This window comes from Pristis pectinata, chromosome 30 (assembly GCF_009764475.1).
Source record: "Pristis pectinata isolate sPriPec2 chromosome 30, sPriPec2.1.pri, whole genome shotgun sequence".
Lineage (NCBI taxonomy): Eukaryota > Metazoa > Chordata > Chondrichthyes > Rhinopristiformes > Pristidae > Pristis > Pristis pectinata.
This window is the reverse complement of record NC_067434.1, coordinates 12,859,314-12,887,052: the sequence shown is the minus strand read 5'-3', so window position 1 is coordinate 12,887,052 and position 27,739 is coordinate 12,859,314. Positions and strand designations below refer to the sequence as shown.

The 27,739-nt window shown below is 37.3% G+C and overlaps 1 protein-coding gene across 5 annotated transcripts in view; it reads left to right on the top strand.

The window, feature by feature from the left end:
* Nucleotides 1-27,739, top strand: part of LOC127584733 (serine-rich coiled-coil domain-containing protein 2-like) — a 532,360-nt gene that overhangs the window by 136,971 nt on the left and 367,650 nt on the right. For all 5 annotated transcript variants that reach the window (XM_052041642.1, XM_052041643.1, XM_052041644.1 and 2 more), the window contains one exon: nucleotides 9,067-9,157. In XM_052041642.1, the coding sequence (XP_051897602.1) occupies nucleotides 9,067-9,157 (91 nt within the window). The remainder of the gene's footprint in view (nucleotides 1-9,066; nucleotides 9,158-27,739) is intronic.

The following is a 27,739-nucleotide window of genomic DNA, read 5'->3' as shown; positions in this document are numbered from 1 at the left end:
GAAATCCATGTATGGAAGTTGGAAGTAATCCAGTGGAGTTCACTTTGTTGCTGACCTGTAGAAGGAAACAGGTATTTGTGTGTGGACGACCACGATTCGGATGCTTTTCGGGGTGAGGAAGTCACTACTGAGTAAACACTGAAGTGTCGTTTGGGTTCCATCGTGGAACATTTGGATTTCATATGTACTCTCTCTATGTTTCTCTACGTCTACATCTTATCTTCAGACAACGGTGGTTGTTGAAGAAGCCCTTGCTCATGTTTCACCTTATGGCTTGCGGAACTGAACTTTAAGAACCATTCCGGAACTGGGAGTTTTGGACTTTGTCACACACACACACGAAGAGTTTAGTTTTGGGGTTAACATTCAAGGTTTAACATTTTTGAATTCTAACATACTAACATTTTTACTTTTATCTTACGTATTATCATAAGTAGTAATTAATAAAATAGTTTTTAACACTAAATCATGCTCAGTGTGTTTCTTTTGTTGCTGGTTCGTGACATACTTCTATCAAAAAGTTCATGTAGGGTAAAGCTGCTAGCAATAGCAATGTCTGGAAAAAGTAACCCAAATGCTTTGTCAAATCAAAGTGGATGGCATGTATGTGAAATATTGCATAGTTCAGAGACTTACCTTTTCAAGCATTAATCTGATAAAAATGCAGAGCGAGGTAGCAGACTGTTCCAGGCCATCAAGATCTACTCCAATGTGGGGTTTGGTAACTGTCATTGAAAAACAATTCCACCTACTCAACATTGAAACATTTTCATCATACTCATTTATATTGATACTTGGTCTGTACTTCAGTAAATTATGTGCCTGAATGGTTGAGGAAGCAGAGTGAATATATTTTGATGATTTTGCAATGAGAATGCTGTATTTTACTGCTCTGATATATTTCTTTATATGACTGATTACTTAATAGTTTGAAAATTCTAACTGTGTCATAATATGAGTCTTAGAGTTATAGAGCACAGAAGCCATCCCTTTGGCCCACCAAGTCTGTGCTGACCATCAACTACCCATTTTATATCTAGCCTATATTAATCCTGTATTTTATTCTCCCAACATTCTCCTTGGCTCTCCGCAGATTCTACCACTCACCTACATACTAGGGGGGAAACTTACAATGGCCAATTAACCTAGCAACCTGCATGTCTTGGGATGCGGGAGAAAACCAGAGCTACTGGAAGAAACCTATGCAGTCCCATAGAGAATGTGCAAACACCCAGGTCAGGATTAAACCTGGGTCTCTGGCTTTGTGAGGCAACAGCTCTACAAACCGCACAATGTTTATTTGTGTTATACAGTTGTCACTAGAGATTTTCATAATTGAATAATGCTTGGTGTTTTATCATTTTTGGGGCAAAGGATTCATTCCCAGCATGAATACTGCATACTGGATCTGTAGGTATTTATTTGGTGCATTCTAGAAAATTTTAGTCAGTGAAGTATGATTAAATGCTAACACAAGCAAAAGATGCAATGTGAGCAATTTTTAATCTTTATGTACAAGTATAATTAAGGGAATAACTGTGAAATCAGCATTCTAAATAATGGATGTCACTGATGAGCAGCTAAGTGAGTGCCAAATGTGAATCAGGCCTGTATCATGGAGCCATTTTAAAAAATTTAGTTTAAGCTGCAGCATGAGGCCTGAGTGAATTGTTTGCATGTGCTGTTTGCTTGCATTAGCTTACAATGTGGCTGAGCTGTAACTCAGTGGGATTAATTGCTTGGTTTTATTTTTTGCAGCTGATGTCGTCAGAATTTCTGAAGTTAATGGTATTAATTCATGATGTGATACTAAAACTGTCAGTATGATATACAGGCACTCAGAGAAATGGATTGGGAAAGGAAGTAAGAGTAAAACATGACCATAGGCTCTCACACAAATGGATTGGCTGAAAGGATGAGGATCTTTTACCATTGGTGTATATTAAAGAACAGTACACTGAAAATGAAAATTTATCACCACATATTTAAAAATCTGATATCTGTATGCTCTTGCCATTAGAAGTTCTGATGTCCACATTTATGCTGGAAGCTTTCTATATGAACTTGTTTTACATGTATGAGTATAATTGCATCTTGACAATTTGTTTAACCAGTTGGCTTTCTAACTGTGTATATGCAAACTTGAAAAGGAAGATGTTGACCCAGAATTGTGGGGAAGAAAATGACAAGTTTAAAAGGCAGGAAATATGTTGTCATAAAATCACTCATAAAATATAAATGCCAGTTGGCACTTCACACCAATTCAATGCATAGTCAAATGCAGTGGAGGAGTAGGGAAAAAGAAACAAGCATGACATTTAGTGGCTGAATTCCTTCCACAGTTAAATTAAATCCTGATGATCTATACATCATCCATTTCCTGTAATCTTGAACAACCACTGTCTGTAAGGAGTTTGTACATTCTCTCTGCGTCTGCGTGTGTTTCCTCCAGGTGCTCTGGTTTCCTCCCACATACCAAAAGACCTACAGGTTAGGAAGTTGCGGGCATGTTATGTTGGTGCTGGAAGTGTGGCAACACTTGCGGGCTGCCCCCAGAACACTCTACGCAAAAGATGCATTTCACTGTGTTTTTTGATGTACACGTGACTAATAAAGATATCTTACCAATATTTGGTTTAAGTTGAACAACAAAAAAACCTACAGTTTTGAAAATCTGACAAGTTTTAGGAGTCATTTGCTGGGAAGACCTGATAAAAATGAGACCAAAAGAAGGCAAGTCTAAGAGTTGTGGAAAAAGTGACCAGATGGCTGTCTATCAGGGTGGAAGGGGTTGAGGGAGAATGTTGGAGATGGAAGGACTGGGGGAGAATGGAAGTGGAGCTGTGGGTGATGGAAGCTAGTTTGAAAGAAGTTTGAGCATCCTTAATCTTGTTAATATAGAGTGTAGAGTTGGTACTAACCTGTCTTCCAATTCTCTCTTAGGTCACAGTTTACTGGTGTTGTTAAGGGTAAAATGCCCTAGTGACTGAGCATCTAGTTAGGTTCTGGAAATCTAAATTGTTTAAAGCACAGAAATAAGCCACCAAGTTTGTACTGATACTTTTTTTTAAATCTACGTGAGACATCTTGTTTAATAACATCATTCTTTTCTCTTTCCATTTCCTTCGTATTTCTTTTTCCTAAGCAAGGTTGGATGTTGGGACAGTGATATATCAGCTTTGGTTTACATTTGCAATTCTAGATCCTGATTGTGATTTGTGATGCTAAAAAAATCATATATACCATCTGTCACCTTGGTACATCACTAAGTTCACCATGAAATGTTAAGATACAAAAACAATAAAATATTAATAATCTTTAATTCCTATTACTGCCAGAAATGAAATTTCTGAAGATAAAATTTTAGGGGATTCATCCTGTGGTTTGAATTACTCGACCTGTTTGATGTGATGAGCAATCTTTCTGAGAGTTCTTCTTGAATTGACCTGTCGTGAAGTATATTCATTTTTTCTCTGTTTTAGTAATTTGTTGTGTAAAGAAAGAAATTTGATTTTTAATTGTGACATTTTAATCTCTTGAAGTCCCTTGTGTCCAGCCTCTCTGAACCATGAGTCAGAATATTGTAAACTGTAATGAAGCCAGAGACTGTCCCATAATCTGTACTAGTACTTCACACAACTTTTCTTCAAGTTTCAAGGGTCTTACGCTCGATATGAAATATCTTGACAGAATTAGGCTTCACTATTCTGTTACCAGTCATACTTAATGTTGTGTGGAAACCCTCAACAAAAATCAATGCTAAAGTTAAATTTCATTAGATAAAGTTGCTCAATCTAAAACTTGCTGATTCGGTGAAAGCATAAATTGCAAAATCTATTTGAATGATGCTTCTAGTATGGACAGTTAAGAAAGGTCTCTTCATTGTGGCATGCAACTTAAATTTTAATTTTCCAGATTCATCAAAGTATAATTCAATTATTGTCTTTTTTTTAATAGCTTTTTTCCCCAGCAAAGAGGACTGCTGGATCAATTCTAGTAGGCAAGCTGTGACCCTTTTAAGCTTCTGATGCAGGCTTCAGCAAGATTCGAGCTAATGCTTTTGTTTTAATGCAAGCCTCATGATTAAAATACTTAGAGAAATGGTGAGATTAATGAATTTTAGGTGGATGCTCATTTCTAAGAAGTTAGTTTGATTGCTGTTAATTAGAAATTTGTTCTGTTTCTTCTGTAGAAAAAACAGCAAATCCCTGTTGTACTTGTGTTAGGATCTTCCTTTATTTCTACTGCTTTATGTGACTATTTCATTACCTTTCTCAAAACTGGCTCTTCATTACTTGCTGAGATTACATTTGTACTTTATAGATAATTTCTTATCTTTCTTCAATTTTTTGCAAAGGCTCTATGTCCTCCTAATCCAGTTTCTAAGGAATCAAAACTGATTACTTGCTTTCCACTGCTGAAGCTACCCCCCATTCCCCAACCTTCTCCTACTGTTTTATATCGGGTGTTGCTTGACTTTCATTTTTAAGATTTGAAGAAAGATCTGCACCTAAGTTGTTAATGCATCTTTTTGGGTGGAATCTATTATCTGTTTCTGCAAGCTGATTTGACATCCTTCTGTAAGCAAATTGCAGAATCAGCTTTATTTTGATTTGCTCAGTCCTCTGATGGAAAGGAGCACAGTATTTACTGACACACACATTAGTCAGCTGACTGATGCCGATTTCTAGAAACCTAATCTTTGCGTTGTGATATTAAATTGGCTTCAGCTGTAGCAAGTGTGCTGGGTTTTGTCGTAGCTTGAGGTCAACATAGTGTATTCTTATGTACTGTTGGAACCTAGTGCTGAAATTCAATTCCTGTGTGAAATCCCGTGCACATCTCTACTTCAGGATGATGCCAGAGGTGTAACTCCTCGCATTTTTGTATCAAGCATTAATTTGTCCAAGTAGGGAGAATGTGCAAAAAGGTGATTATGGAGATTGAGAGGATCATTTGAAGTTTGTATCATTTTATTTGGTGTAAGAGTATGGGCATATTTGTTTTATGGCTAGCATATTCCAGCAGGTTTGGGATTTTGGAGTTGAGGATGGCTGATTCTGTTTCCAATTAAACCTTTGTACTACTATGTTTTACACAGTCACTTTATAGAGACTGCTTAAAAGCATGAAATGTATGGCTCCATTTGTGTGCTTTATTACCCTTTGGAAATGTGTTACAGAACATTTAAGTTGCCTTTAAGTAAGTGATCATTAAGTATTCAAAAGTGGCAGCCAATAGAAAACAAATGTACTGGCAAATTTGCATTAAACAATAAAGAGATTGAAGCCAATTAATTTTCTTGTAGTAACATTGATTGAGTGGGAATTTTGGCAAGACACTTTCTGCTCCTTGAATTGTTGAACCCTGTAATAGACAGAATAGTTGAATGTCCTGGTCAAAGAATGGTGCCTGCAGCTATTCAACATCGTAGTGCATTGCACTGAAGCCCAGTTAGCTTGTTGTTTGCCGTTTAGACTTGCCATCTGCCCCTACCTTGACTTCTGAGCTTCTTGCCCAGATTAACCTGTAGCACCTTCACCTATTTCTTTGAGCCTTCAGACATGATTTTCCTTTCTCCAGTTTCTGTAAACTTCTTGACCCTGCTTCCCAAACATCTCTGTCCGACCTTCGGGGTAGCTTCCTTCAAGGCTCAAATTTAAAATTTTCATCATCATGTATGAATTAATTTAAGGTGGTTTCTTCCTATCTTGATAGTGTTTTTCCATTCCCACAGCCCTTAGGATCTATGCTCTGTTTACTCTAGACCTAGGTAGCATTTGTCTCAAAATCATTTTGAAAAGAAAATGATTATCTCATATCAAATTGGTATTGGTTTATTATTGTCACTTGTGCTGAGGTACAGTGGAAAAACTTGTCTTGCATACCGATCGTACAGGTCAATTCATTACACAGTGCAGTTACATTGAGTTAGTACAGAGTGCATTGATATAGTACAGGTAAAAAAAATAACAGTACAGAGTAAGGTGTCACAGCTACAGAGAAAGTGCAGTGCAATAAGGTGCAAGGTCACAACAAGGTAGACCGTGAGGTCATAGTCCATCTCATCATATAAGAGAACCATTCAATAGTCTTATCACAGTGGGGTAGAAGCTGTCCTTAAGCCTGGTGGTACATGCCCTCAGGCTCCTGTATCTTCTACCCGATGGAAGAGGAGAGAAGAGAGAATGACCCGGGTGGGTGGGGTCTTTGATTATGCTGGCTGCTTCACCAAGGCAGCGAGAGGTAAAGACAAAGTGTCCAAGGAGGGGAAGCTGGTATCCGTGACGTGCTGGGCTGTGTCCACAACTCTCTACAGTTTCTTGCGGACCTGCAGAGCAGTTGCCGTACCGAGCTGTGATGCGTCCAGAAAGGATGCTTTCTATGGTGCATCGATAAAAGTTGGTGAGTGTCAAAGGGGACATACCGAATTTCTTTAGCCTCCCGAGGGAGTAGAGGCACTGGTGAGCTTTCTTGGCCATGGCATCTACGTGATTTGACCAGGACAGGCTATTGGTGATGTTCACTCCCAGGAACTTGAACCCTCTCGACCTCAGCACCGTTGATGTAGACAGGTGCATGTACACCGCCCCCTTTCCTGAAGTCAATGACCAGCTCTTTTGTTTCGTTGACATTGAGGGAAAGGTTCTTGTCATGACACCATTCCACTAAACTCTCTATCTCCTTCCTGTACTCTGACTCATCGTTATTTGAGATATGGCCTACAACGGTGATATCATCTACAAACTTGTAGATGGAGTTAGAGCAGAATCTGGCCACACAGTCATGAGTATATAGGGAATAAATTGTTGTTTGTGGAGATAGCTGTGAGCAAATTCATGCTGGAGTTCTTGGATTAAAACACTGACTGTACTTGTTAAGAATTTAACTGTGTAAAATGCAATGTAGATTTCTTCTCTTTCCTTCTGTGCAACTACTTTTCGGATCTACTGTTGACGACTCTGCCTTGGTTGTGGAATTCTTGCCTCTCCACCCCCCCCCCCCACCCGCCCAATTTATTCTACTTTTCCTCTGATTGCTCCTCTAACATGGCTTTCTTGATTTCACATTGTACAAAAGCTTTTAGTCTCCCTTGCTATATATCACCTTAATTGGGTTGATGTGAATTTTATCTGAAGAGTAATTATCACATGGATCTATAGAAATCGTTGAGTGCAAATTTGTTGTGTTAAACTCACAGTTGTCTACCTCAGAAGGTCTTCAGTGAAGGGGGCATATGGCTCCAACAATTCTTTGAAAGCAAACTCCATGCACTCCAAATTACGAGTCTAAATCGAGTTTATTGTCATAAGCAGAAGTACATGTATGCACAGGTGCAATGAAAAATTTATTTGCATAGCATCACAGGCACATAGCTTCATATAAGCAGCATTCACAAGAAAGCATAAATTAAACATAAATTGTACACAATTTTTTTTACAAGAAAACACAATTAGAACAAAAAAAGACAAAGTCCATTTTAGTGCAAAGTGGTCATAGTTTTGCTAAACTCGAGTGAGGGTTTTGCTGGTTGATTCAAGAACCAAATGGTTGAAAGGAAGTAGCTGTTCTTGTGGGACTTCAGGTTTCTGTACCTCCTGCCCGATGGTCATTCTGATGACTCAGTCTGCATGGGTAAAAATGGGTTAACGTTGCATGATTTTCTCAAGTATGGATGAACATATTTCAATCCTTTTCTATTTCTCCAGCTTATCCTCTTCTTGCTACCTCATTGCCAATCGCTTATGAGAAACTGGATATGTATATAATTGAAGTACCTACTGTCTATGCATTTCCCTACTTTTGATGCAATAAAAGGTAAAAATGTTGATTTCAATTCAAAACCCAGAAGATTTTCTGCTGCAAAATGTCCACCTCACATTAAAGTCTATCTGACACACCCTGAGAATTAATGTGTGTAGTTGCAGTTTATCTCGTTCAGTGTCCAGTTGATTAATACTATGTGCCCTTTTCAGTGAATGGCCCACTGGAGTCTCTGTTCAAATGTAGCTTATGTGAAAATGAAGGTAATTTTCACATCACATTGGACTGATTATCTAGTATTACACACTGACTGAATTCACTTTCCCCTTAGGATAAAAAGCTATATTTTTTAAAATTAAAACTCAATTATTTCTTGATGGCTGGTCTATACTTTGCAAAGGTTGTTTATCATAATCCATGAGAGTATTGGTTAGACAAATATAAATGCATACTAACGTACTCATTGTTCCTAATGGAACTGTAAAACAAAATAAAAGATGTGACAAGGGTGAGGGATTATAAGGTTGCTCTTTGCTTTCATTGTAAAATTTCTGGAGGGTAGTTTTAAACCTTTCTGCTTGCATAATTGTTTTATGTGGGGGAATATAGTATTTCTTTTAAATGAAGTGTTGAATTGCCAGTGAAAAATAGAATGGAGCCATGTGATTAAATGTTTGGTGACATCAGAACAGTCTCAATCACATTGATGATGCAGTATTGAAAATTCATCAACCTGAAATGTTAGCTGTTTCTCTCTCTACAGATGTTTTCTGACTTGTGTATTTCCAGTATATTCTGTTTTTATTTCAATACCAGTAAGTTCTTTGCTGTTTAAAGAAAAGGAAAAAAAAATGACCCTTTTTTCAAATTCTTGTCATTTGGCTTTGCATTTTAACTAAGGATAATACAGCTGTGGTACTTGTTAAATTTTTGCTCAATCTCTTCCACCCCCGTCCCCCACCAACTACATTAGCTGTTAGTTTAGGATGTGCTCGTACTGCTGTTTGCTTTACTTTTTGGAAATGATGTTAAAATAAAATTTACTCAGATTGTTTGTGTTTTTCATCTCTTTTATCCTGAACATGAAGTTAATAGTTGGCAAATAAGTTCATATTTTCAATATAGGATCTGTGACTTGTAATGTGGCATGTTTTGGTGACACACAACTGTGAAAAGTGTTGATGATTAACTTGTAACAATTTAAAATTCCATTTATAGTTTTTCAGTTTGATTAAGGAAAGAGCTTGCTTCCTTTTGTACACATTTCTAAGGCATTTTGTTTACCTTTTTGTCCTTTTGTAGGATATTCTGAACAACTTGGAGTCAGGTGATCTGGATGAAGATGACCTCATGTTAGATGTTGATCTGCCTGAGGATGCTCCTTGTAAAATGGGTAAGCCAAGCTTATCTTCTCAATTTCATCAGAACTCACGAGTGCTGTATCCAAAGAAATAGTATTTATTTTCAGTGCTTTTAACTGAAAGTATTGTACTTAGCCATTATTAATGTGTGATATTTGTTGCCTTTCAATGCTAAAGTTCTCACTTTTCTTTGCCATCTGACACCATGTCCTTGTGATGCCAACGTTTTTAGCAATGGAAAAATACATTTTTTTTTAATCAGGAACAAAAATCCAGCTGTAGTATGGCAGGGCCCATACTCTAAGTAGCCAGTTAGAAATGGTGACGTATTCATGGTGAAGATAAACCACTACAGAATAAGGGATATATAACTAAAGTATTCCCATTTATTATAGCAATGATAGATTTTTATTATTTATTGAAGCGCTCTCAATGCTGAACATGACAGAACAGACATTTCGCTAGTCGTATCATCCAGAATTCATTTAATGTTTCTAATGTTTTTGTTCAATATTTGATGCAAGCATAAATGAGTACATGTAACAAGGATGTATACCTCAGAGCTAATTTGTTTCAAGGAATTTGATTTTTCATAAATAGATCTTGTCCAATATTCTGGAATTCATCTTTTTCATAAGTGTATAATTTAAGAATTTGCCTGATCTAGACTATTTTACACTGAACATAATAAATAAGAATGTCTCTGGCCTATGCTACCATTTGTTAAAATTATGTGTTGTTATTGATTCCATTTTCTTATTTAATCTCTATTTCGCTTAATTTGCTTAGTGTTCAAAAATCTATTGATTTCCTTGAATATACTCAAGAACCAAGCATCTGCATCTGGGGATCAATGCAAAAGCTCTACTCTCTTGAGCGATGAATCCTAATCTAAAATGACTGACCCATTGTCCTGAATTTGTGTATTATACTCCTAAATTCTTAAGGGAAATGATTTCTATGCATTTACCTAGCCAAATCATCTCAGAATTGGGTGTTTCATTGAGATTACCAATTATTATTCTTAAATTCCAATGAATGCTGGCTCATTTGATAGAATTTCTTCACCAAAGCAGACTTCCTAATTGATTTGGGTACACAAGAGACTGCAGGAGGATCAATGAGTCAAGCAGTACCTGTGGAGGCAAAGGGATAGTTGACATTTCGGGTCAAGACCGTGATGCAGGAGTCCTGATGAAAGATCTTGGTCTGAAATTTCGACTGTCCATTTCTCTCCACAGATGCTGCCTGACCCGCTGAGTTACTCCAGCAGTTTGCTTTTTTAAACCCAAAGTTATATTTTGCAACTGCAGTCGCTCTTCTTTCAAGCATTGTTTCTTGCTGAAAACATCCAAAATTGTACTTCAACTTTTAAACACCGTGTCCTTTTTCATAGCTCATATTTCTTTTTGCTAGATTTCTTGACAGGCAGATGTAAGAGATCAAAATTACATTTAAAAATGTTTTCAGCATTGGACGAATAAAAGATCAAATAACTGAAATCTAGAACAAGAGATGATGCTAGGAACTCCCTAGCAGTTGAGTAAGTATTTGTAGAGTGTAGGGAAATTAGTGATCTGCCTTAAATTTTAACCTGTCCTCTCTCCAGGGATGCTTATTTCATCATTGATATTTCCTGCATGGAAGTGAGACACTTCCCTAATTTACTATTGAGGAATTGCTATTCCACTTTTCAGGTGCAATATTAAATGAAACAGACTTTAGAGGTCCCAAGGTGCTATTTTGAAGAAGAACATGGCAGTTATCTCTGGTGATCTATTCAGTATTTGTCTTTTAATCAAGGTGACAAAAATAGATGATCTGCTCATTATGCTATTTGTGGGAGCTTGTTGTCCACAAATCAGCTGCAGTTTTTCATGACAATGACTGCACTTCAAAAGTGGTTGATTGGCTATAAAGTGCTTTGGGACATCTGAGGTTCAGGGGTGCAATATATAAATCGTTTTAGTTATTACTTTTCCCAACCCTATACTTCTACCTATGTTCCACAATCTATCAATGACACTTTCTCAGTGGACTTTCTCTTACTTCTGTCTGCTTCTACAGCTCCTTTTCCCTCCTTGATCAGCTTCTATCTATGTATACAAGCTACCCTTAACCATTTTTACTGGCTCTAATTGTTTCCTTTCCATGCTGCATTTACATCTTTCTACTGAATACTGTGCAGCCTGAGATATTAACATTGTTTTCAACAAATTCACACCTTCACTAGAATCCCTATGTTCCCCTTCATCGTTGGTAAAAGGAATGTGGGATGATGATATTGGTGTTTTCCGGGATGGGAAAAAGGATCGGGTTGGTATTTGACGTGTGCACCCTTCCAATTCCACCCCACTCAGCTTCCTCTTTGTCAGAACACCACTGCCGGGCTAACTTGAGCTGTTAATGTTAACATTTTTCTTCTCTAGTAGACTTCCTGACTGTTTATATTTACTGCCATCCTTTCCTCTCAGACGATCTCTCCTTGACATTCATAATCTTATGTCTCATTTGTGTCTTTGATTTCTTTCATTTTGACTCCCGCTAATACCTTGTCTACTATTTAATCATTTCCTGTTCAGAACTTAACAGGTTACTCTTTTACATTTTCTCTTTTTTTCTCTTTCACTTCCCTATTCCCTTTTCACATGCTGTTGAATGATAATGTCTCTTTGTCCTGAGGGAGGACTTCAGCCTTGAAGTATCAACTGAATATTGTTCTTTCACTGTTGCTGTCTGATGCCAAGTATTTCCAGCTTTTTCTGTCTTTATATTCATTGTTAGCATCAAAACAAAGTACTAATTCAGGATTGGCCAATGCATTTAAACAAGGCAGGCATAGACAAAAATTATTAACAAGGGATCTCAACGGTGCAGGTTGATTTTGGTGAAAGATGAACTTGCCTTTTCAAATGGAAATAATTAATCATTTGATTTCCAAGACTGGTTAATGAAGGAGATTAGAGCTGATCTCTGCAGTATTTTTCGTAACAGGTTTGATGGTATGTTGTTCCAGAACAGGAACATGCGTGATGAGCAATGTAGTCTTGAAATATTCATGCAGCATTTACAGTTTTACAGCAAATTTTTATTTGAGTTGGAGGTGGAAAGAACCGCCTTGTTGAAAGCTGGTGTTGTACTGAATATGAATTAAACTTGGGCCTTTATAAATGCTGTAATCAAAAAGGTTTTTGCTTTTATGAGGGAGTTTTGTGCAAAACCTTCATTAAAAAGTTTTCACTTTTCAGTGAATAATTGAGCTCTCACCACATAGTGGTAAGTATTTCATTCACGAGTAAATCGCAAAAATAATTTTTAATTGCCATGAACTGAATGTTGACTTCTATTGACAAGCAAGTTCATTCTACAGTATTTGTGGTTTGGTCTTAATCCTATGAACCATTGTTCTTAATTTCAGCCACCTGTAAAGGTAGTTTAGCTTTTAAATACTTCTTGGGTTTGATTGAAATACTCAATGCTGAGATGAGCTGCTTCACCTTTATAAAAGCGTCATAATGTAATATGCAAAGCTGTGTCATGTGTTCAAAACCTTGTGGAAGGATTAGGCAACAACAGGATTCTGTAGCTTAGCAACAAACTTTTTATTATATTCTTTGATTTATGCTTTGTGGAACATTTATAAGCTGAGACCTCTGTCTAATATTATAATAGGGGAATAGAGGTGAGGATTGGTTTGGGATAAAAATGTAAAATAGTCATTTATTTACAAAGTTTAGGTGATCATAAACAGCATTTATAATTAGAGACTGCTACTTTACCATTAGGAGGCACTGTCTATTTAAAAATAATGTATCTATTGCTTTACCTCTTTGTGCTATGGTCCAGCTAATTCTTGAAATGGAATAAGCTGGAAACAAAATGAAACCTTTAGTTACATTTAATTAAAAGGGATACCACCTGATTATCCCTGTGTTATCATTACATTTTTTATTAATGAATTCTATGATACATCTTCTAAGTATATTTGGTGAGTAGTTTTTGATAAAATCTGTCAAAACTAACAGCTCACTTATCTGGTGGTTGTAGTGAAAAAGGTTTGTTTGGTTATTATTCTAGGAAAAATGAATCTGAAAAACCAAAAGGGTTGGTGTGAAGGAAAATCTTTGCATTAGTATTTAATTTTAGCCTTTTATCTTCTTATTTCAGATTATTTTTAACAGATCTTCACTATGTAGCTCATTCTCATTATGTTCTTATTCTCTTGTACAAGGACATAAACCCAGAACCTTGCCCCAAGAAAAGATGAGTAGCAAATCTTGGAGAATTTCTTTTAGCTAAGCCATTGTGAAATTATTTAACAGGCTTCAAAAATATGGTAAATATCCTAACAATAAATATGATTAAAAGTCATTTCCAATTTTTTTAAAGATTTCATTTAAATTTTTCTTCACACAACTCTTTATTGAATTGGAGTGCATCCATAGTGTAGGTTTCCCTACAATTAATATGTTGATAATTTTGTAATCAGCTGCCCCATTCCATGACTTTATCAGAGAGATCTGACTGGAATTTATGAATATAACTTTGATTTTTATTTAATAATTTCATAAGTGCTGTCTGTTATTATTCTTAATGGGGTTCTGTTTTTGTGGTATCCATTAGAACTTGAAAATGATTTAATATTGCACCATACTAGTCTAAAAATGTAGAACAAACTGAAAGCCCAAGGAGCTGCATGGTGGCATGTATCAGGGCAGTTACTGTTGATCAAAAGGGATTTTTAGTTGTAAGAGAGCCATCCAAGTTTACAGTGTGCAGCTGTGGTTTTTTCAGAGATAGAGGTGTTTGGACAGGCAAAGGTAAGGGAGTTGGCACTGACAACCTCTGAGTGAGAAGGATCTGGAGGTGGGAGGGGAGAGAGTTGTTGGTGGTATTAACAATGAAAACAGAATACACACTGGTCATCCTTTTTTTAAAAAAAAGAGTTCTTGGTCAGTCTTGATGAAAGCTGTTGCCATAATTGAGGGTTACCGACAGCCCATATTGAAGGGAAATGGATTGATCCAAATGATATCGACATGGGATGCCCAATTTTCTATAATTCTCCTACAAAGGTCAGGTTTTAGGGCATGAAAGACTGGAACTTTTCAATCATTGGAGAACATTGCTGGCTTAGCACTGACTGGAAAGGTAAATTGAAACTTAATTATTTGTCAGGATAATCCTCATTGTGGGAACTTTCAGGCATGGCAGGGAGGAATTATCTACATTGAGGCACAAGCACCATCTGCTGCAAGCCTTGCATTTTGAACTGCAATATTGGTCGTCCGAGAATCACTCCACATTTGGTCTTCCCCCTCTGTCAAGTTTGACATTTCTGGGATACAGCTGGTTTTGAGTACCTCTTCTAACTTGCCATTCTCAAGGATGTTTAGTCAGGTCAGCCAAGTCATAGATGTGAATTAGGAACAGGAGTAGGTGACTCAGCCTGGTTCCTTAATTAAATATGATCATAATTGATCTAATGCTAACCTTAACTCCACATTACCCGTCCCTTTCTTCCCCCGGCTACCCTGCCCCCAACTCTCCAGTCCTTGCTTATCAAGCACCTATTTATTTCTGCTCTTTCAGACTAATTTTCTCTTGTCCTTTGAAATATTTGTATAGCCAGTCCTTTATTTTGCCTTGTTTCTGTTCTCCAAGCAAGAGTTATTTTGGGAGATGCCAGTTTTCCATTTGATGACATATCAGATCCAACAGGCAGCATTTCCACTGCCCTGATTGTGTTTGTCCTTTCAATGATCTTGTTTTACAATTCGGCCAACAAATGCCCATTATTAGGTGAAGGGAGTATAGGTGAAACTGCATGAGTTGTTTAATGTAACAAAAGATAAACTGTTGGTGGAACCTAGCAGGTCAAGTAGTATCTTTTGGAGGCAACGGGGTGGTTGATGTTTTGGGTTGAGATCCTGCAGCAGGATCTGCATCAGTCCTGATGCAGGGTCTTGACCTGAAACTTTGACCATCCATTTGACTCCATGGATGCTGCTTGACCGCTGAGTTATTCCAGCAGTTTGTTATTTTTGCTCCAGATTCCAACATCTTCAGTCTATTATGTTTCCCAGCTGTGTACTGTGTTGTCTTATCAAGAATTAATGCTACATAATTGTAGGTGAGAGATGTTAGGACTACTGCATTTTTGATCTTCAGTTTGGTGCAGGCATGGTTCTTATGCGGATTGATTGATGAGTTGTATTTAGTGGCTACCAAGGATTTGATTGGCTTTAGTGATTCTGAACTCAATTTCCTAGTCAAAGGAGCCATCGTAGGCAACCCAAATTTTAAATGGTCCATATTTATTAACTGTGTATCTTGAACAACGTGACTTGTGCAGGACCATTGGAATGAACTACCAGTCAGAAAAAGACCTTGGTCTCACTGAGACTAAAGGTAAGCACAATGAGATGGAATACTTAAGAAAACTTGTCAATAATGACCTGGAGGTAATTGTTCTATGGGCCTTCGGTTGTAGTCCCTTGATGAAAATCGAAGCATGGAACAAAATGCGGATTGTGGATATGTCTTCTGCCTGTGCCATGAGCAAGAACACAGGCAAAGACATCGATCAGTACTGGCACAAGTATGCAGTTATTCTTAATTATTAGAAATTTTGAATACTTAAGAAGGGTTGTCTTTGGAGTCTGCTGCCCAATCATATGGCCATAAAACAGATGGTTGATTTACATAAACTTTCTTGTACCAGCATGTTTAAACAAAATAATTCATTAATACACTCTGACAATTGAAAACCATGATCAAATTGAAGAAGAGTATGTAATATGTTCATTTTCTTTTAAACTATTTTTCCTGGACCTGCCTCATGATAAAAATCCCATCTATTATGCTCTAACCTGATCTAAAATTGCATGACAGATGTTTTGCCCAATGCTTTACTGAATTATAAGCACAAGAGGTTATAGCCGAAAAGATTTTAGGGTTTTCTATTATGTTGATGATCAGTTGATTCCATTATTTTGTTTGCCCATCTAATGCCCTTTCTATAAATAACCTTTGTTTTTTGCTAGATATAAAGTACAATGTGCTCAGCGGATTGACCAGCATCTGTGGGGTGGTGGTGGGGGGGTAGAATTGTCGCCGATGTTTCGGGTTGAAAACTTGCATCAGGACTCTACCTCCAGTTTATTTAATTACTGTATTACGAAATTTATGGTTGTCATAAGGCTCTTTGTTTTCATGGTGGTGCCAACTCTTGAAACATACTTTGCTATTTACGTTTACCTTTACCATGTACCACATTTTCCTGTGATGACAGAACATTTTCTTAGTGTCATTGAAGCTTTGTTTCAAGATAATTTAAGTGAGAAATCAAAGCCTAATTATTGGTGGACAGCAATATATTTCATTATCTTGCAAGTGAAGCTGCATTAATAATCAAACTGGTAATATATGTACCCTCGAATCTTTCTAGAAAACTACTGTCCCGGTGATACTTTCATGAATATAGCATGTGCATAATAAAATTTATACAGCAGTCATTTTATTTTGATTCATTATATTAAGGAGTAATTTAAATGACAAAATTCTATGTCATAGAAGAATTAAAAATTGAGAGGGTTAAGGAATTAAATGATAGCATAAGTAGTGGGTTCCCCAAAAAGTTGTGGCATTTTATGAACATTATTAGCTAAGAGTCAAGGAAAACGCAGTTTGCAATTCAGAAAGTCCAAACAATAAAGTAAGATGGACAATTGCATCATTGGAATTTTCATAATCTCTTTGTTACAATTTTAAGTTTTTCCAATAGGTCTTAGTTGAAGGTTCTCACAAAATGCAAGTCACAACTGTATAACTTCACATGATTTGCTTGACAGAAAAATATGTCTGATTGCATTTGAAATAGAATTGAATTCCCAAATTACATTCAGTATTAAAAATAATTATTCTTATTGCATTGTTATTTCCAATTACCAATTGTAGAAAGAAACTGAACTGCATCATTTAGTATGCAGATGAAAATGTGGATTTAAGTAAGTAATTAACATCAGTGTGCAGAGTTTACTAAATAAATTATTCAATTTAAGTAGCATATTTGGAATAGGAATACTGTAAATTATTTGCTTTTGAGTGCTGAAAGAACAATGTACTGAAACATAAAAGATTAGCCTTTCTAAAGTAATCAAGATGGTGAGCTCACTTAGGTGGCCCACTTAGATGTGGACTGAACAGATTGTTCTTTCTTGTATGGTAATGACATGTGGGCTAGCGAAAAAATGTGCAGAATGGAAGAGATTTAATAATGAAAGAAAAAGTTGAAAAGTTTGCAAAGAGTGGGATAAAGGGAAAGAGAAGAGTGGATAAAGGGAAAGAGAAGAGTTGATAAAGGGGGGATCAACCAGGATCTTCAAAAGATTAGTTTTCAGTGCACATGGGCATTTTATGATGCAGCTGATGATGTTAACAGAAGGGGCTGAGTGGAAATATAGCACGTCTAACAGGCAAAAACCAGGGCCTTACCTGAAGCAAGCATTTCAACAGCGGGCAGCCTTTTCACATCAGCATTGTAATAATGATGAATGCTGGCATTATGTATGAGCTTAACAATGAATGAAAGTGCTGGCCTTTGACTTAATGTTGTCCTTTTTAATTTCTGTGTGATTGAATGACATTGGATGTCATCATAAGGGGATATACTCTGAATTTGCCTGGGTAAGGCACCAAAATAGAATTGGCACCAATTTCTTTTGTGCATTTTGTCAGGATTTCTGAGGCTGGATGATGACGAAGCCAAAAATCCAGCAGCAAGTCATCTGTAAGATGTTTTGTACGTGTAGTTTTGTGCTTCAGGTGTTTTTGATTACGTCAGGCAGAAGTCAAGCTCTACAACTAATAGTTGGAGTGGATAGACTGATGTTGTGAAACAGTTAGGAAGAGCAGGATGTGCCAGAGTACCTCAAGGGTACTGTACCATCTTCAAGAAAGGAGACAACTCTGACTGTGGTGGCTACAGAGGCGTCTTGCTGCTATCTGCTCAAATGTGATGGCAAAGATCCTTCTTAACTGCCTCCTCCCAGTGGCTGAAAAGCTGGTCCCCAAATTGCAGTGTAGATTTCATTCATCAAAGGTGCAACAAATCTTCACAGCAACTTCAACTAAAATGCTCAGCAACATTAGTTACTATACATGGCTTATTTCCATCTCACAAGAACCTTTGACTTGGTCAACTGAGAGGGAGAATAGAGAATCCTGCTCAAATTTGACTCTGCTCCATTCTAAGTCTACTACATGATGGCACATAGGCCATGATTTTAATTTTCCTGTCTATGAGTCCACCACAAATCTTGGTGCAGACTGACTGGTGTCAAGCAAGGCTGTGTCGTAGATGCACCTTTCTCAATCCATCTTGCTGTGGTATTGCATCTTACCTCCAATAGGCATTACATTGGAGTGCAGTTAATTGCAAGATGAATGAGAATCTGTTCAATCTGTAACACCTCCACTATAGAATCAAGATTACTCCAGCCTCAGTCATCCAGTTGTATCATGCAAATTATGCTCGCCTATATGCTCGTTTGGACATGCACTCCCAATATTAACCCATTCACTGAAGCATTTCAGAGTGGGCCCTGCATTAAACGTTTGCAAATCAGAGGTCCTCAACAATACTACTACTACTACTACTACTACTACTACTACTACTACTACTACTACTACCACTACTAGTACTACCCAAAACCACCTTATGGCAATAAAGATCCATCATAAGTCTGGAAAATATCCACCACTTTTCCACATCTCGGGGCTCACTTCTGAGCAAAAGCAGACATTGACGATGAAATTCAATGCCTTCAAGAGACTTTGGCTCTTTCAGCAAGTTTTCAAAGATCAAGACTTCAAACCTGGTGTAAGGCTCATGGTTGACTGGGCAGCAGTGATTTCCACTCTCCCACTGGCCACCACCTGTTACTTCAGAAACATGGATTGCCTACAGCAAGTACCTTAAAGCACTGGAGAGGTACACCCAGTCTCCACAATATTCTGCAAGTCTGTTATAGGATAAGCAAACCAAATGTCATCTCTTCCAGATCAGCATCTCCAGCATCAAGGCTCCAATTGTTGGTCAGCTTTGGTGGGCGAGTCACATTGTTCACGTATCCAACATCAGAATCTCAAAAAAGGCACTACCCTGAGGTCCATCTTGACAAGAGATTAACAGGAGGAGAGAAGAAACATTTCAAGGATATTCTCAAAGCCTGCTTGAAGAATGCAATACACTTGTAGTAGTCCCTGGCCTGTGACTGATCAAAAGGGAGAAGCATTATCCTGGATGGTATTTTAAAAACTACAGAGTATGCAGATGGTCACAAAAATGGCAGGAAGAGTATACCACCTCCCATACTAACCGCTAATCAGAGTCGAGCACCTTCTGCTGTACCTGTGGCAGAGTCTGTGCATGGTCAGTCACTGCAGAGCTCAAGTACTGGAGTGGAAGCAAGTCATCCTTGCTCTGAGAGACTTACCTAAGAAGATTGCAAAGCAATAACAAAACCAGAAAATGCTGGGAAGACTCAGCAAGTCAAGCAACATCTCTGGAAAGAGAAACGGTCAATGTTTTGGTTCTGCAACCCTTGTAGTAATGCCCCTCAATAGATGAGCTACAACAGCCAAAGCCTCTTTAAATTATTGTTAAAATCAATTGTGGAAAATATTCAAAAGAAAACAAAATGGTAACTTGAAAAAGTTACATTTGTACTGCAGTTATGGCTGTGCTTTCCTGTTCAGTGCTGCTAAATGTGTAAATGCAGCCTTTTGACAGCCGGAATTACATTGAATCTCACAGCATTAAACTGAAGTTTTTTGATTTGTGTCAACATCAATATTTGTACTGTCCACATGCCTTCTCTCACTTTGATTACATCAGCATACCCTGATTCTTTTTCTTTGCCCCTATCATGCCTCCTCTTAAATAGATTTATGCCATCTACTTCACCCAATCTTCATGTCAGTGAATTCCATATCATTTCTACTCTTTGTGAAAACAAATGCTCTGAAATCATTTTATTTGTTAGAATGTTTTTTCATGCCCCTTGTTCTGGACTTGGTGACACGTAAAAGCAATTTATCCACATTGTGAAGTGAAATGCTATGTTTCAGAGGATCTCTGCCATATTCTGGAACAAAGTTGGACCTCGACTCTGGGTATACGATGCACATGTACAGTGTCAGTGTAAACTGCAGCTCAAAATTGCTTTCCTGTTGGATGATGCTGAAAATATAACTTCTTTCACTTTGCTGGCAAGTAAATTTGTGCATTTTTCTTGGATTTATGAATCATTGTGACACTTTTAATTAAAATTATATGATGCATGATTGCATATTAAATGTATTTTCTTGAGATACTTCTGTCATTAAGGAATTGTATTGAGGCAAATAGATGATGTGCTGCCAAGAAATGACATTTGAATCTTCAGGTGATAGTGAAAAGAGAGATTACTGACTAAAGCTCTTTCATTCCCCAAATGGATGACAGATTCTTTTTCAATAGTGGTGCATCAGGGAATTGCAGATGGTATTAAAAAGTGATCTCCTAAGTGTTCCATTGGTACACTGGAATACTCATGTTAAATCTGATCCTTGTTCCCACTGGTATTTAAATAAAAGGTTTTTGTCAGCTGTTGCCTCTTGACAAAGCTTCTCTCTTCCTGACTGCAGAAATAAAGAATAATTCCTCTACAGATCAGATGTTTGAATTCATTTGAATGAAAATAAATTTGTGGTTCAAGATGTACTTTAAGAAAAATGCTTCTGATTGGGAGATTTATAAGGCCATTTGTATGTAATGTATTTCATATTTTGTTTTTAGTATCTGAGTTTAATTTAAATTGTTTTTTAAGTAGAAGAATAAACACACTCATTAAAAGAAAAGCCTTTATCCTGTGTTATAGAATAAAATAAAAATTATGAAATGGTAATTAAAATGGATGTAACCCTGACTAGATGGAATGTGTCCTGACTTGCTGAGAAGATTAGGGGTCAAGTGGAGGATGCAAAGGCTACAATCTCATTCAATAAACAAAGATAAACCTTGAAGCTTAACCTAGGTGAGGAAGCATTTGGAAATAATCCAGGAGAGAATTAACAGTCTTTTGGGTAAGCATGGACTAATAAAGAGTTGATGCAAATTTGTAGAGTTTGTTGATGGGTTAACAAAGGTCAGTACAGTTGATGTTGTTTATAAAATTTCATTGTTTTAAGAGAGATGTTTCTCATATGATCATGAGTGCTGCAAAAATTAACATTTTTTAAACTTGTGCCAGAGGTAAGCTGTAATAAACTTGATTTGTGATAAAGATGCATAATGTAATATTGCACGTTTTTTTGTTTCAGTGCTGTCTTCATTACTATCTTTTATATTACAATCAGTGACTGCAATGGAAATATTAACATTTGCAGGAGGATATTTTCTTATTTCCTCCTCTTGTTCATTTTGTGTAATGTGCTATTTCAACTGGAATTGATGAACAAGCTTCTCTAAAATTCCAATCCAGAGCCACCTAGTTTGAAAGAAAGCAGTGTAACACTGGCTCTCTCAAAACTAATGATTGAGTAATTTTTGTTTTCGAAAATTGGAAAAGAAATAATTAATAGTATTATCACCTTTAAAGCTCAGATGATACATGGTGTGGATTTATTAATCAGCTAATGGGCTTGATTGATCATTCAGTGACAAGAAAGTATTGATCTGTTCTCTGGGTTGCCTGTAGTCCTACTTTGCTATGCATGTTGCAGCTTTAATTATTGGATTTATTATCTTGAAAGTTTCTTTTCATATTTAACATTATTAGATTCATATTTGAAAAATGTATATGGTATTTTGTTTAGTTACTGTGAATGAATCCCAGGTTAGTTATCGCTTGTGCAATTATTGTTGAAAATGCATGTGTCAAGCTAACTGCATTATCCTAAAAAAGAAATGCTTTGTATAAAGATTTGTAATATAAATTTGTGTATTTTTTAAGGGCTGTATATTGACATGCAATATGTTGCAGTGCCCTGGAGTGATTAAAATAAATTTTCGTTTCCTTTCTTAATTATCTAACAACAAGAAGCTTTTACATAACATCATTGTTGTTTAAGAAAAATATCCCAAGTTACATCAAATAAGCATAATTAAATATCAGTCAATGTTGAGTCATGGGGAGATATTAAGAAGGATGGCTAATAATAGCCAAGGATAGAGATGTTTGGATGACTACAAAAACAATATGTAGAACATTGCTGGATATATTCTGGCTATTATTGGTCAATTGGAGTGGAACCAAGTAATGATGATACAAACCTGAGTGGAGAGGAGGGATTGGATGATGATGCAGTTAAAGTGTCAAAATTTGCAGTGAGATTGCAAAGGATAAGGAGGATTTACCATGGTTGGGATCGAAGTCAGAAGGATTTTACAATATAGCGAAGGATCATGTCGTGATGTAGCTTCACTTTAGTATAGAACGAGCCCTGCCACAACACTGGAACCATATGGAAAACTCCCTCTGCAATGTATGAGTTCCCTCAGCTGATAAGTCTTATAAAAGTGTTAATTAGAATATAGCCCTAATAGGGCTTATAGATATTGTTTTGATGGTGTAGAGCGTTGATCTGGTTCCATCACTCATGAAGTAACTATATAACATTCTCACTTTATCAAATTTTGCGCATAGGGTGACAATCCCTAACAGAGAAAGTATATAAATCTTCTGTAAACGCTGTTTTTGCATAGCTTTCGAAGCTTTCAGAGGATCTTTACAGCGTGCGAATTAAAGTGAAAGCATGCCACACGGTGTTGAACATCACTAAAGCTTCCCAATTGGATTCAGTCAAAGCTTTTCCCCTATGATATTGATTCTTTTTTTTTATTACTTTCTTTCAACTTTCATTCAATCTGTCAACTATTGAATTATTTCTCTTGTCTGGAATTCTGTTTGAAAGGTACATATACTTTAAAAGTACGAAAACCTTAGATGCTTTCCATCATGTATATTGAGTGAAATATGAAAGCTATCATGTGATGAAGCAGCTTTCCTTAAAGTACCATTATATAAAACAGAGGTTTTCAACCTGTGGTCCACGGACCCCTGGGGGTCCGCAGCGGGTTGCCAAGGGGTCCGCGAGCAAGCCAAGAAAAAAAATGGAAAAGCGACCTGTTACAAAGACGTAGCTTACTTGCTTGCTCCAGTTTTCCACTATTCAGAAAATCACCCATATCTATTCTATCTGTTATAGGCAACAATCTTAGAGACTTAGACAGTGTTCCCTTCTGGTAAGCTGCCGCTTAATATTCAATTTGTGTAGTCAGAGTAGTGAGTAATCTTCACTACTCACTACTATTCTGTTGTGCACTGTAGTGTTAGCGAGACTGAGTGATGTTGTTGGTGTGCCTTAATAATATTGCTTACTTACTGTGCACTTACGCCACAGTGACGTCACTGTTAAACGAAAAGTGTGCAAGTGTGTAAATTTTAGATTAGTTTTGATATTTTTGTTTATCAGTAATAGTAATTGAACTGTCCAGCATGTATTGCTGAGTATGGAGAAATATCTGAAGAGAAAAGCTGACCAGAAACCGGAAGATTCTGTTGACGAAGGGGGTAAGAGTGACCGAAAGAGAAAACGACGCAAGTACGATCCAGAATACATTTCATATGGCTTCATCGCAGTGGGGACAAATGCGGACCAACCTCTCTCTGTTGTGTGTTTGCAAACACTGTCCAACGATGCAATGAAACCAGCGAAATTAAAGCACCATTTAACAACAGTGCATCCAGATATTGCCAGTAAGCCAAAAGAATATTTTGAGCAGCAAAAGGAGCTATACCTCAAGCAGAAAGGCAAAATGACAGCCTGCGCCACTGTAAATGAGAAGGCTCTTCGCGCGTCATATTTGGTAGCATTACAAATAGCATGTTCCAGAAAGCCTCACACAATTGGAGAAGAGCTTATACTGCCTGCAGCAGTAGATATGTGCAAAGTTGTACTGGGAAAAGAATCCAGTCAAAAAACTGAAAGCCATTCCACTGTCTGATAACACAGTAAGCAGAAGAATTGGCGATATGGCGGAAGATATACAGAGCCAGCTGATAGCATGTCTTCAGCAAGTCAGATTTGCGATTCAGCTCGATGAAAGTACTGATGTTGCCAGCGCTGCGCAGTTGTTGGTTTATGTTCGATATTGCTGGGAAGGAGAGACTTTGGAAGACTTTTTGTTTTGCAAGGCGCTCCCAGGGCGTACAACCGGTGAAGAACTTTTCCGTGTGCTTGACACTTTTTTTGTACAATCGACATTGGCGTGGACACAGTGTATTGGAGTATGCACAGATGGTGCTGCTGCAATGACGGGACAGAAGTCGGGTCTAGTTGCACGAGTGAAAGAAATAGCTCCACGTGTAGCAGCAACCCACTGCATGATTCACCATGAGGCTTTGGCTGCAAATGATATGGATGAAAATCTTGCAGATGTGTTTTCCACGTGCATTAAAATCGTTAATCTATCAAAGCCAGGCCGCTCAATCATCGTTTGTTTGAAAACGTATGCCGTGAAATGGAAGCCAAGCATAAGCATTTGTTGCTACATACAGAAGTCAGATGGCTGTCACGAGGCCACATTGTGCAGTGTGTATATGAATTGCAAGATGAACTGCTCATTTTTCTAAATGAGCATAGCGGATCATTGGCACAGTTCTTGACAGATGAGACGTGGGTTGCCAGATTAGTTTATCTTGCAGATATTTTCAACATTTTGAACAGCTTAAATCTATCATTGCAAGGACCTGGCTCAAATGTTCTGAAAACTCATGACAAAATCAATGCCTTCCAGGAAAAACTCAGTATCTGGAAGGGAAGATGTGAGCAAGGCGTCTATGATATGTTACCGTTGCTGGCTGACTTTCTGACACTGAACGAGACTAAGACAGAGGCCATTGCAAGCACCATTTTGAACCATATTCAACAGCTGTCACATTATTTCTATGAGTATTTCGGCGACGATGACATGAGCATGTTTGATTGGATTCGAAATCAGTTTGAATGCATGCTTACTGATTTAACTGGACGTGAACAAGAAGAATTGGCTGAACTGTCATCTGACAGGACTTTGCGCTTGCAGTTCAACCGAATGTCACTGTTGTCATTCTGGATAGCATGTTCCCAGGAGCATCCACTGCTGTCCAGCAAAGCCGTCAATGTTCTGTTACCATTTGCAACCACTTACTTGTGCAAAATAGCATTTTCTGCAGTCACTGTCACGAAAACCAAATAGAGATCAAGACTGAATATTGAGGATGACATACACGTATGTTTGTCACACATACCACCACGTTTGGACAAACCCTGCAGTGCAAAACAGGCATAACTTTCACATTGAACTGAACACTGAAAGACACCGCTGGCAATTATCGGTGATTGTAATAGTCACTATTTCAATAGGGCCTATGTGCAGTAATTTAAGTGTTGTATGCATGAATTATAGATTGTTTGATTTTGTGGGCTTTGGGGGTCCGCCTTCTAACAAGGATATGTTCTGGGGGGGCCACAGCATGAAAAAGGTTGAAAACCACTGATATAAAACACAGATGGTCCACTTTGGAGTAATATAACTATTAGAGGTACAGATTTAATGGTTTCAGCAAAACAAGATTGGATTGATTGACATAGACTTTAATGCAGTGTTCTTCTCCACAGGAAGACAACCGGCTTCTGCTTTTATCATGTGACAAAAGCTCAAAATGTATTTGACAAAAGAGAATAAATAATAGAAATTAACCCAAATCAACATTGTATAGTTTTGCATTAGGCAGCACATTAAGAAATAATGGAGCAATAATAGCATGATCCTTTAATCAGGAAGCATCACCATCCACAAATCTACTGTTTACTGATCTTATCCTTTGAATGCCATAAATTATTGCTGACTGAAGAGCTCCATAATTATAGGAAGATGAGGTTTTATTAGTTGGTGGAGGTGGAAGAAGTGACTGGTGACTGGACATGTTAGTTTGTATTTGTATTTTCAAGCAAATGGAGATTGCATTAAGATGTGTACTTTTGACTAGTTAGACATCAACAGCCATTTTTAAGAGTACCAAGATATGATCTATATCTTCAATGAATAAATGATGCAACATTTTGGTGCTCCCAGGGAGTGAAAGTCCCATCTCTGGGAGCACTGCAATCTGAGTGATTTTTCATGTTGTGAATGCTGCATCAATAAAAGAAAATGAAACAAAGGGCAGTTTGGTGTAAAGTAGTCAGTCACCTTTTAAAGCTTGATATCTATTGTCTTCTGCATTGCGTGAAGCACACTTTTTCACTGTTTGATTGAATTGATATTATGTCACGTGTTCTTGGGCCCATATCTTGCTAAATCCTAAGCTTTCATAAGCACAGGCATGATGTGCCAAATAGCTGCCTGTGATTCTATGATTTGACTTAGAAAGACGACACCTCAACCAGTTCAGCACTCTTTTTCTACTTTTGTGTTTGCAAAGAAAGACGAGCCTTTGCTGGAAATGGACTGGCTTTGGTTAGGTTGGAATGGAACCATCCAGGTCAACAAATAGGGCCGGTACTAGAAGAGAATCATTTCTCATGGATTTCTTGATATCATTCCAGAGCATGTACAGATCTTGGGAAGAGACAAATATATTTATGTTGAAGCTATTACATTTTTCCATGTGGAACCATTTATGAAAGTGAATATTAGAAAAGGATCCAGTTTACGTTTGCATAGCTTTACCTACTCTATTTTATTCCATGGAGCAGAACTGTACCTGATTTAAAAAAAATATTTGTGTTTTATTTGGTTTGGTTCATTGATAAATTACCAGTACTCGTACTTGGATTGATGTTTATTTACATCTATAACATAATGAGTTAACTCTTATTCTCTTGGGAGTAAAATGGTAATGCATTCAATTGCCTGCTATCTGTAATGGTCACCCACATAGTAGATCTGGAAGCAGTGGGCTACTTTGGTGGCTTGAGGATTGCTAAATAGTTTTTAGTGTCAGTTAAGAACAATTAAAATGAACTAAAGAATTTGAAAGTTTAAATTATTTGAAATTGAGAACTAAAAGAAATCTAAAAATATCCAAAAACACAAATTCCAAAAATATGGAATTAAAATAAATTAATTAATATAAAACAAAGAAGTTACCTTCCCTTATAATTGGCTTTTGGCTGCAGCTCCAGACTTCCTATTAACATTAATGGGTTCTAAGCTGGTGAAGGATCTAAAGGGTGAATCTTCCTAGCGTAAATGCTGGGAATTCTCATCAGATTGAACTTTGCTGCTGAACTCAAGATTGTTGTTACAAATTTGTCAGTGAGTTTTCCATGCATGTGCAGAAGTCTTTGTCTTGTTACCATTCAAAACATCTAAATTTTGGTGGTTCTGTTTGGAACCTTTGGCCTTTGACCAGCAAGGTCAGAGCCAGCAATTGGGTAGGTTTAAAAATTGTTCAGAGTGATTTGCTGAACTATGGAAATGTAAACGTGGTTTTTGTCTTCTGAGACATTGAGCCCTTGGGGCCAAGGTGCTGATTAATGCAAGAGTCTAAACAGCTACAGAACATTCTTATGAACAGTAA